This window comes from Meles meles, chromosome 10 (assembly GCF_922984935.1).
Source record: "Meles meles chromosome 10, mMelMel3.1 paternal haplotype, whole genome shotgun sequence".
NCBI lineage: Eukaryota > Metazoa > Chordata > Mammalia > Carnivora > Mustelidae > Meles > Meles meles.
This window is the reverse complement of record NC_060075.1, coordinates 41,535,399-41,547,555: the sequence shown is the minus strand read 5'-3', so window position 1 is coordinate 41,547,555 and position 12,157 is coordinate 41,535,399. Positions and strand designations below refer to the sequence as shown.

General features: G+C 42.8%; 1 protein-coding gene across 7 annotated transcripts in view; it reads right to left on the bottom strand.

Moving 5' to 3' along the window:
- ELMO1 (engulfment and cell motility 1) overlaps positions 1 to 12,157 on the bottom strand; it is a 533,506-nt gene that overhangs the window by 229,224 nt on the left and 292,125 nt on the right. For all 7 annotated transcript variants that reach the window (XM_046020713.1, XM_046020712.1, XM_046020719.1 and 4 more), the window contains one exon: positions 8,032 to 8,140. In XM_046020713.1, the coding sequence (XP_045876669.1) occupies positions 8,032 to 8,140 (109 nt within the window). The remainder of the gene's footprint in view (positions 1 to 8,031; positions 8,141 to 12,157) is intronic.

Genomic DNA, 12,157 nt, shown 5'->3' with positions numbered 1-12,157 from the left:
GATGTTTGAGATGAACCTGGTAGAAAAGTATTTCTACACGGTGGGAGGGACGACAAGTGGGCATCTGTGTTTTTTCAACAGGTCTGTGTCTGTCTCTTCATGAGGTTCGGCAAACCTATCAGGCTCACCTCTCAATCTACAACATCAGAGACAAGCTCATCTGTCAATCTGGAACCTCAAAGACAAAAGAAATGGATGCTGGTTGCTCCCAGCTACATGTCTTCTCAGAAACGAGGTAACAAGGAGCAGGTGCTAAAAACTGCCTGTGATAAATATGAATTATTTTCATCCACTTGTAATGGAGATATGCTTGAGATTCTTTTAAACGGCTAAGTTTAATTTCTCTCAGCAATCACTTCCTATGGTGATAAGGATTACCTCGTGATTTTGGAAGGATCGACAAGTACTATCTTCTGAAACACCAGCAATCACCACAGAACTTCAAATTCTTAAGTCACGGAGCTGACTTTGCTACAGGAATAGATGCATCTCGGGGTCTCTAAATCTGTGCGAATTTTGGTTGTTATCTCCTTCACCAATTGGGCATTTTACAGTTAACAAAACACTTTCACCTATATTTCTTCATCTAACTCTGAGATGAGAATGATCATGATGGTGGTGGTGGTGATGGGGAGGATGATGATGATAGCCCCAGGTTACCAATGGAAGACTAAGGAGCAAGATGGTGAACCGTCTTGACAAAAGCCCTTACTTGTATCAGCTGTGCCAATTACCAAGTGCTTCTGATTCTGAATGCAAGAACCATACATTAGGTCCTCCTGCCTTGTGATACTATTACAAATCCTGATAACAGTTCTATAATTATCATAAACACTACACTCAGTGGACTTTTATACTCTCTTCTTTGACATTTTTCATTTGGGGCCAAAGTGGATACAACTTTCTCAATATAGGCTCAGACCACAAACGTTTTTAAAATTAATTAATTAATAAATAAATAATTAATTTTGTGTGTGTTTTTTTAAAGATTTTATTTATTTATTTGACAGAGAGAGATCACAAGTAGGCAGAGAGGCAAGCAGAGAGAGTGAGAGGGAAGCAGGCTCCCTGCCGAGCAGAGAGCCTGACGCGGGACTCGATCCCAGGACCCTGAGATCATGACCCGAGCCGAAGGTAGTGGCCTAAACCACTGAGCCACCCAGGTAAACTTAAAGGTGAAGTATAATATGAAAACAGACATCAAAAACGAAGATTCAAGACTGAGACGAGATCTGGCAGGCTTCAACTTTCCATGGAGCATGGGTATAAGTTGTTATTAAAGAGGGGGTGGGGAGGGCCCTAAAGAGGCTTAATTGTTCAATCTACTTTTCTTGAGTTTTCTGTAACCAGAATGTTCTAAGAGTGAAAGTGATGGATGGTACTTCTCCAAGTACGAAAACACCAATGTCCCAGAGTTAAGTGTCTATTCTAATTGCTACTCTACTCCAAAGAGTTCTTTCAGATTGCTCATCTGTGTTATTTTTACTTGCTAAAACAGAGGTGTCTGGGTGATGAATTATACAAGGTGCTTCACTCAGCACCACTGGTGTGTTGTAATAAATATCGCCACTGAAAGACCAAGTAAGGAAATGCTGAGTATTTTCATAGCGTGTGATGTAGATTTTATTCTTGTTTTTTCAAAACAAGGAAGTAGCTCAAGTTTTAATCTAATTATATATGGTCAAATAGGTGAAGATGGCAAAGTTGTTTCAGGGAAATATGAAAACTTTAATCACAAATGTATGTCCATTCTGCCCTTCAAAATACCCTTGAGAATAACCCACATACAAAAGCATAATTGAGGAAGTGAAAAACAGACATCGGCTAAAAGGGAAGTAAGGTAGTGGAGCCCTAGCATCTTAGTGATGAGAAATGAAATACATTATAATCAAAACTCAATTACCATTTTTCTGCAACCTCTGATATTGCTACATTTAAAAAAAAAATACTAATGCAGTCCCCAATTCCCAGTAAAGGCAAATGACAGAGGGCTGTAATCGGACTTCAATTTGCTATAGTTTTCTGCTGCAGTAGGGAAACGCAGAAGAAATTTTCCAAGTAGAGGGAAAGAATTAAGGGCTGCAAGTAGCTATTTTCCCCATCTGAATAGTACCTCAATTTTCTTTAGCTACCTATCATCTTGTGGTTGTATACTCAAGGAAGGCTGGTTCAGGACACCTGGGTGGCTCAGTTGGTGAAGGCTCTGCTTTCAGCTCAGGTCATGATCTTGGGGTCCCAGGTTGGAGCCCTGCATTGGGCTCCCTTCTCAGGGGAAGTCTGCTTCTCCCTCTCACTCTGCTCCTCCCCCTGCTCATGTTCTCTCGCTTGCTTGCTCTCTCTAATAAACAAATAATGTCAAAAAAAAAATGGAATTTGATTCCATGCCCAGTCTAAGGAATAGCTAATGTTGGTCTTATTTCCCTTACCAAAGACTCAGTTAGGCATAGGCACAAGCCATGGTGTTTGCCAATGAGACATTAGAGAAAGTTTGCTGAAGGACTTTTGGAAACACTTCTAGACATCTAAAAGAGACTTACTAGAATATACAGCTTCTTGCTCCTCTGGACCATGTGATGATGGCCGCCATATTGCTATCTGCCTGAGGACAAATTTTGTACATCGAGGATAGCAGAACCAAAAGGTAGAAAGAACTTGGGTCCTTGATGATATTCCTGAACAGTTAAATTAATCAACTCTAGGACTTACTCAACTCTGCAGTTATGATATTCAATAAAGCTTCTTCCTACATAGGCCATTTTGAGTTGGGATTTCTATTACTTGCAGCTGAAAGCTTCCTAACTGCTATCCTGGCTGGGTTGGGGCTAGCATGAGGTCAGCTTGTCCCTGGTCCTGGCCCCATACATTATTATACTCACAAGTTCTTGTCATAACCAGAAGACATAATCTAATTCTAGAATTTTATGCCCAGGACTAGGGCATTTCTTATTAAAATCCGCCTACTGATTCCCATTGCTTATAAAGTCCGAACTCCTCCGCGTGGCAAATCTTTATGATTTAACTCTTGCTTTTTCTGTCAGCATCTTTTCCATTTGTTTGCTCCCTTGAGCCATCTGCTTTAGCCACATGGAACCAGAATTCTCTGAACCTACAAGTCTTTTCATTTAGACCTCACTGCCTGGAATTTTTAACAGCGGCTGCCCACCATACACATATCTGTGCTTACATGGTTATTCTTTCCATCTCTTGAGTATCTCCTTTTCTGTGTCACACCTCCCAAGACTCCTTTCTTTAGTCCGTCCAGCTTCCCATGAGCAGAAAGAACCAACCACTGCCTTCTAGTGACGCTAATGTAACTTAAACATAATGTTCCAAATGACAATGCATTTTCTCATTATTTATGTGAAGGACTCTCCTGTCAGCATGTAGGCTGCTTGAGGACAGAGTGTGTGTTCTAAGTCCACATCACCAGAGATTAGATCCTGACTCATAGAGAACAGCCCTGTAGATACTGAATGAATGGGAGACAAAAAGAATACCCTAGCTCCACTTGATATTGGAAGATAACTGCCTAAGGGGCTACACAACCAAAAGATAAGTAATTAACCTATTATGTCAGAAAAAAAGTTTTCCTTTTATCCTTCAACAACTTATTATGGATTTAGGGACAGGGCTGTAATAACACAAATAATAGTCACCACTTTTTAGCCCTAGTTAAGAGCCAGGGATCGGCCTAAGGACTTCACACTATAGGGAGTATCTTTGCATTTGTCTGTGACACGCCTCCCTTCTTCTGCCACTGCACCACGTCCCACCTCCCGACACCCTGACCCACCACACACACCCCCCAATACACCTCTTCTTCTGAAGTCTTGCTCTTCACTCCTCTTCAATTCTGTTCTTCTAACTGGGGTTTCCAATTGCACTACCCACGCCACGGGGATCTGTGACCACACCCAGGTCCCTAAGGATTCTTCTCTGTGATCTTTAAAATTGGAACTGAGGGAAAACAAGCGCCTTGCTCTCAAAAGTGCCTTATGGACAAAGCAGGTTACAAGGAATAATTCTAGTCAGAATGGAAAGAGTGAAGAGACGAGTGTCATTGCTCCAGATCCTGGTTGCAGCTGTTACTTAAGTCAGAACGTTCTCCTGCCATCACTTAAGCTGCAGTCCACTTGTGGAAAGCAAAATGCTATCTTGCAAAGAAACCATCTATCCTGCAACAGAAGCAGTGCCCATTATCTCACTGAATCCTCCCGACAACTATGTGCAGCAGGGATTATCTTTACTTTAGAGATAAGGAACCAGAAGCTCAGAACAGACCGGAAACATGCCCAAGGCATCCAATTAGGTAGTTGGTCTGTGATTCAAAGATGGGTCATTCCGGTGCCAACATGCAACCACCCCCCTTTTCTGCTTCTTTCTACACTATTCTTTGGGCTTCCTGAACACTGATTCGAGCTCAGTGACCCCCAGACAACATCCCGTAAGTGTAAGTCTTCTCTTCATTAATAAACATAGATGTTATTTATCTTGATTAACTCCCAGGGGTGTAACAGGTCTCAATTAAATAACCTTGATAAAGCGCTCTAAGCATATAAATTATCTGATGCTGTTTTTTATGCCACACTATGAAACATTCGCCTCTTGCAGCAGTGTTAATAATTGGGAAGCAGAAATTGAGTTCTTTTAAAGAAGTAGTCTTAAAAACACGGTGCATAAATATTTGGTATCACTAATTTAATTGAATGTTAATATGCTTGCTTTGGACACCAAAAGATAACCGGTATTTCAGAAGTAGGTTTCCTCAAAAGACTTTAAGTTAAAGCAAAAGACAAAGCATTTGTAGAAAATTGAATCTTTCTACTTTTGCATATGTCCTTTTCCCAGTTAGAGTTTTCATTGGTATTTCTTTGATCTCCACACTTGCTTATAGATCTAGCACAACCGTGATCTCAGGGGTCAATTATTGACACAAATCTGAGAAGAACCATGAACTTAGAAGCAGAAAAACAGACACAGTTAAACCAAAGGAAGATGGATTTGTATGTGAAACCAATTTTCCTCAGAAGAAAAACAGATACTTCCCTCAACATCAGGGTGCACTCAGATTTGTTTTCCATATTAGTAACTTATTTAATATGGCAGTGGGCAAAAGGCAATCCATTAAAAAGCAATTTTCCTCTTACCACAGGGTGTTTTATTATTCAATGCCTAGCACTCAATCAGAATGTAGCAATCCTTTAATATTTTATGAGCAGAGAAGAACTCATTTGGGCATGTAGACTCTAGAAACTTGGAGTCCTCTGCAATCCTTGCAAAATGTCCAGAATGACCTTTGCAGTGCAAGCAATAGGCCAACCTGAAAACTCAAACTATCAAAACACTGGAAAAATTATGCCTTAGCATAGATAATGGGCATTTAAAATAAATATGCAATCACTTATAACTAATAGTAGAAGATATTAGTCCCAAATCATTCTTACACTTTCTCAAGTGCAAGCTTTTTGGGGACAGGGACCATATCTCATTGACCTTTGTATCTGCCATGCCCATCATAATCTCTGGCACACTGTAAGTAATCAATAGATTTTTACTAAACAGATAAATACATACAACTGTCATCTTGGACAAAGGGAACTTGCCATGAGTATGTCAGGCCCTAGGTGACCAAGGCCAACCTTACTGCAGAGATGGGCCTGACCAGGTACTAAATGATCTGTAACAGAAGGCTGGAACCTTCTCTGCAGCAGGTGAGATATGGAATAATATACAGTGCAAGCACAGCATATGGAGAACCCCAAAGTATTCCCACTCTTCACCTCAGCCCCTAGGAATGAGGTTCTGTCCTGTTCTCGGTTTCATACCAGGTTCTCAACAGTCTGGAAGGGTTGCTCTGTACCTGCCAGGGTTCAGTCAGTCCCTATTCTGCACCCACCCCTGCTCCTGCAAAGCACAGAGCTGCCATTCACCTGAGCAGCACTGTCTGCTCAGACACCTGTCACCAGAGTCCCCCCATACCCCTGCCCACCAAATAGGGTCCCCTGACATGGATGAGAGTCTGAATCAGATCCACATTTGTCCTGCCCACACACAGCCTAGATCTTGGCCCTCTTTTCTGAGTTAGTCTCCCTAGGCTGAATATCATCTGTTCCCTGGGTCCTAACCTGTGACCAAGCCTAAATGAACACAGGTCCTCAAATCATCACCCCCAATACTACCAATCTACCGCTAGGGGAAATGTGGAGGTGTAGGGGCACAGCGAATTCTGTGAGTACATTACCCAAGGACACGAAGGTCCTACATGGCGGAGACAGAACCCAGCTGCCCTTTAGTCCCAGCATCCTCCCTCGGCTCCTCCATCTCGTTCTGTGTTAACCTGTAGCATGCTAGATACATGTTGGCTGGGCAAAGGAAAAGAGCAGAGGCTGGGTATAGTGGCGAAGCAGGAAAGAATCCACCTCCTGCTGCCATCACGATGAGAACTGAGAGCCCAAAGCAGGCCACAGGGAAGGGGGCAACATGGGGCAAAAAACAAAACAAAACAAAACAAAAACCCACAAAGACATGACAAGCCCCAGCCAGGTAGAGCATGACCGCTGTCCAGCTTCTGAAAACCTTAGATGCTCTTATAACGCTTCTCAGCAAGTAACTTCCTATAGCTCCCCCCATAAAATCAACCCAAACACCAAACGGTTCCAGTAATCAGACTGAGGAATTCGGTAGGATCTGCCTGATTCAGGACTTTAATCCTTCAACCGAATAAACAGTAAGCTCGGCGGCAGGCATAAATCTCGACAAGTTAGTCTGATGGAGAGCAGGAGGGGAGCGGGGTCAAGGATCCAGCTAAACGGAGACGTTAATCTCAGTGATCCCTGAACCAGAGCGGACTGACACAGACCTCTCTCCGATCAGGTTGCTACTCTTTCCATGCCAAGATGTCCTAATCTCGGCTCCCAAGGAATGAACTTCCGTGGCAGTTCCATGCTGGCTTATCTTCTTTTCCCCATCCACCCACCCTGGAGGAGGATAACAGTTGGCAGAGCTTGGACAAACAGACTCAAATTCTTAGCATTTCCTTACTGTGTTCTCCATTTCCTTGTTTACCTGAGCAGCACCTGGAGTCAGTTCTTACGATGTAGGTGAAGCATGACCCCCTTTCCAATAATCATCGGATTCCTTTCCGTTCATCATTTCAGACCATTATTTTAAGCTCTCGAGCAGGTAACTGAATATCTATGCTTTCACCACATTACCATACACCCAATATCTCTCTGCTATAAACAGTCTTTCTCTGGCGCCCAAGTGATTAAGCCTACAAGGGAAGATGTATACATGCGTCAGCTCTGGAGATGTTGGAGGGGAGGGAATGAGGCAATTCCCTCATTGGGGCTGACAACGACTGCAGGCCAGGTTAAATCCGATGCATCCTAATAGGTTCAACCCAAATTATACCAATGAACAAAAGGCTGGAATATCATTATGCCCTCTTTTTTCTGGGGGTCCCCTCCTAAATGTTGTAATGAAAGTAAGAAACAGAGCAATAAGCTTATCTCTGACCACATTTGTCATGATCAGCTACCCATTTTCTTCTGTAATTCCTTCTTGCTTAGGGAAAGCGTTCTATACAAGTGAGATCCTGGGAGCAAGAGGATCTTATTAAGGTATTCAATTTCTCTTTATAGAGAAAAATGGTTTCAAAAGAACGAAAAGAAAATGATCGACTGATAGGTTAAAAAACTGGAATTTTTAAAAAGCAGCCATAGATCTCTTTCCTTAACAGATTACTAAGCACAGGGCTGTTTTAACATATTCTCATGTCTATAATATTGGAAATTTAGTCATATTACCTGCCAATTTCCCCATTCTTGTAGATTTTAAGGACATTTATTCCCAGAACAGATATGCAGAAATACACACATGGAAACCTGAGCCAAAGAATGCTGGGTCCACAGGGATGCCCAGGCATAGTTCGCCAGCCCCTCGGGAATTCTTTGTGTAGGTCCAGGCGCAGCCCTGGAAGTGGGGTGCCTGCCAAGCATCAGACCCATGCTGGAACCAGGTGTTACTTACGCAGCTCGCCCACTTTCAGGATCTCGCACAGCATCTTGGTCAGCTCTATACTACTGCGGCCAAACGGACACTCATGCTTGTCTTCCCGGCTACTGTTTTCAAGCACGATCTGCAAGAGGAAATGGAATGAACAGGTCGGAAAGGGAAATCAGTTTGTGGAACATGTCAAAAATGTTGGCTCCATGGTAACAGAGAAAAGGAGCCACTTCAGATTACCAGACTAAGGCTTGGGGCCAAAACAAAATTGTACTCCACTCATATTCTCAGTATACAGCGCCTACAACTCTCATGTTTTCCAAATCTCCTAAAACTTTCCACCCTCTGAGAGGATATTTTGCTCGTTGGTTTACACTTACACAGAAGTGCCTATGGATGGAGAGTTTTTCAAAACAGGACAATAAAGACCATTTACTGAAGTGGGAAGTCTGCTCTCTTTCCCCCAGTCACAACTTCCCTTTCCTGGGGGGTAGCAGCACTTCTGTGCCCTCAACTCCCACATTTTTTGTCACGTGTCTCCCACAGAGTTTCTATGTTCTTACAAGATCTCACCCCTGGCATTAGTTTGAAACTTTTGTTTGTCTGAAAAAGAGAGAGAAAGAGAAAGACAGAACGAGTGAGTGGGGGTATGAGGGGCAGAGGGAAGAAGGATCTTAAGCAGGCTCCACGCCCCGCTCAGAGCCGAACTCAGGGCTCACTATCACCACCCCGAGATCATGATCTGAGCCAAAATCAAGAGTTGGACACTTAAGTGACTGAGCCACCCAGGGGCCCCAACGCCTCATGTTAACTAACTGGAGCATGCCTAAGGGACATGTGACACAAAGAGAACCAATCAGAATTCCTCCCTGAGACTTATCCTACAAAAAGGGAAAATAAAATGGCCCAACTGTGTTGACAGTACCCAAGAGGTATGAGTGTAGGAGATATCTGAATGCGAGCTTGCAATAAAATCAAAACAAACAAAAAAATTTAAAGAAAATCAAGCCCACATGCAAAGGAAAGCAGAGAGGAGAGGCAGCAGGAGCCCTGGCAGCATTTGAGTGGCTGGTCCCACTTGTTCCTGAGCAAAGCTCCTTCCCTGTCCTTAGAGCTTATTTACTCAACCCTTCCTCCAAAAACTGTTTGGTTGGTCCAGTAACTTCTCCTCTACCCTTAAGATAGTTTAAGATTTTCCCACCACAATTAAGGGAGTCATTGTACACATGGTTTAAACAAAAGTAAAACAATAAAACTCTGTTTTAAAGACACTGAACTTCAAAATCAGATGGCGACAAAAGGAAAAACCAGTTTCCACTGAGGAAGACAGATGAAACCATAGATAATTACAGTTTATCAAAAGTCCTATGAAAAAGAAATTTAACTCTTTGAGGTGCTAAACGGCAAGGGGGAAGGCCTGGGGAGGAGAGTTTTGATACCCAAGTGACTGCTGGAAATCGGGGATGCAAAAGAGAGTGCCATGTCAAGGTCCAGGAGGAAGAAGGTTCCAGGTGTAGGAATCAAGGACGGTGCCCCTGAGCTGAGTAGGACGTGTGAGGGACAGGCCAGCACACTGCCCAGTCTATAATGCAAAGGAGCCTGGGGTGGTGCAGGACAGCACTTGGGGTTCCAAGAGCCTGAAGGGGAGAGCAGTGGTGAGCCAGAGCCCCTGCCCCAGGACTGTGTGGGTTATCAATCTAAGACCTTGAGACACTAACCATGAGGTTTAGGCATGCAGGTGACACGAGTGACACAGCCTGATTTGTTTTGAAAAGATCTATGAGTACAGAGAGCAGAGAGCAGGGAGGAAGAAAGAAAGGAGAGCCCGGGCAGCATCCCTGGCAAAGATGAGGGCGGCTCAGAGTGGGCCTGCCTGGGGCACCTAGTGTGTGGTCACAGAAAGATAAGACATAGAGGCAGACAACGAATGATGAGGACAAGGAGGGGAAGGCTTTTAGAAAAGTGAGAGAAAAGAAATACTTGGAAGGAGAGAAGAAAAGGGGGAAGAAGGAAAACTACACGAAAGTGCCATCTTACTGATATGGACAGGGTTCCCAACAGCATGGTGGTGTGAGGTAGCTGAATGTCATCTGCATTGTTTAAAACCAAAGGAGGAGGATTCTAACAAAAATGTGCTCCAACCATTTTCCGCACAAACAGCATAATGCACTCACAGTACCCCAGGAACACATCAACTGTTTGGGGCTATTTCTGCCAGCACTGCGTTAACACCGAGGCACAATCACAACATAGTTTGCTCATTCAATCTCCTCTTCCACTTCCGCCATGAGCAGTTTTCACAGCCGTCCCCGTTACCACTTTACCCCCGCCCAATCATGGTCCAAGAAGTTGATGAACCATCCCGTTTTGTAAGACTTTTTAACCCTGTGGAACATATGCTCACAAAAATAATTATGTCTTGAATATCATCAGGAACACAACCTTATTGTCCTTGGGATTTACGGTAAGAAAATTCTTCCTTGTGGTCTTTTTACGGAACATGTGTTATGAGTGGATTGTTTTTTCTCTGAGAAAGCTGAATGTAAACTCCAACTAAATCCCTTCTCCAGCCGAGCAAAGAAGGACCAGTGCTAGAGGCTTTGAAAGGCTTGTTTCCTCTTCACTGTCTCTTCTGGGCAAGCTGCCTGAGCACGAAGACTCATGAGGTTGAGCCTGAATCATCCTTTCCCTTCTAGGGGATTTCTTCCTAGTTCTAACCAGGAATTCCAGTTCAGGAAAGCAGGAGGGGAGAACAACTCCATTTCCATCAATCAGGGAATCTTTCTCTTTTAAAAACGTTGTATCTGGAACATCTACCCATATATCAAGGTGCAAATCCAAATCTCCTGATGGCGGGGGAATGAATGGAAACAACGGAGCAAGAAGAAGACTGAACATAAAGAGAAGACAGAAGACAGGTAGCTTTCAGCCTGCTCCCAGCTTCCACTGAGGACATTCCCCTGCATTTCACATTAACATTCTATTAACATTTCATGAGCACATCAATATTTAATGAGGATGTGATCTGCATACACCGTAGATAGAATTACTGCAGCCAATAAACATTCCGGAAACATTTCCAAGGCACTGTTTATTAGCAGGCACTAAATTAAGGAGTAATTTAAGTAATCAATATGTAAATCAGCTCTGAGAAGCCCTTCTCTTTACTCTTTAACGTATCATCCATCTTACCATATTTACCCTCCTAAAGAAAAACAAACCCTCTTTCTTGAGCGGTGTCTTTAAACAAGGCGGACACAAGTCTTTAAAGTTACCTGTGTGGATTTTAAGGTCTACATTCCTGCAAAAAAGACTATGATTATGACCCTTACTAATAAGGTATTACTAGAGTGAGAGAGAATTCTTAAACGAGATGGTAGCTTTTTTGCTTTAAAATTAACACGCTGATCTATCTATAGTCAATTTCAACATTCTGGTATTAACCATGTTCACGGGCGGCATTTTGAAAAGTTCCATGTGAAAATATCAAGGCATATTTTCCCATCTTCATTTTTTCCTCACTCTTTAGTTTTAAGAGCAAATATACTTGAACAGAAACCACTGATGGATGAAGCACAAAAACCTGCTATTATCACTCATCTTAGAATACGGCATACCCCAGAAGAAATTGTAACCGGCTACATGTCTTATGAAATAAAACACTGGATACTAGTGCCATATTAAGTACAAAATGTGTTTTAAATACTTTCTGGTTTGCAGGGTGTATTTATATAACTTCTATCAACTGATCCCCAACAAAGTCCAAATGACTGATAAGTCAGGCATTACTATTATTCTCTTTAAAATGTGGGCACAAGAGGAAAAGTAGACTTACCTGTATCATACATAGACCTAGCCTAGGTCAGTCATGGAATTTCGTTGTTATGTCTTCAATTTCCAAATCTCTTCCTGTGAAGATGCCCTTCCCGTACCATATTGTCATAAAATTCAATGGATTTCATGACTAAAGAAGCTAAGGAACTTTGATCAATTTCTTCTATCTCACTGAAGTGGGTCTATAAATCCCAGCTCCTCCTAGGCAAAAGTACAAGGTTCTCTCTTATCTCTTTCATCCCGTGAAGATCAGTAACAATTGCTCAAGGTGAGTGACCCAATGCGGCATGGAGTAGCCCACAGGGTGTCCCTCCCT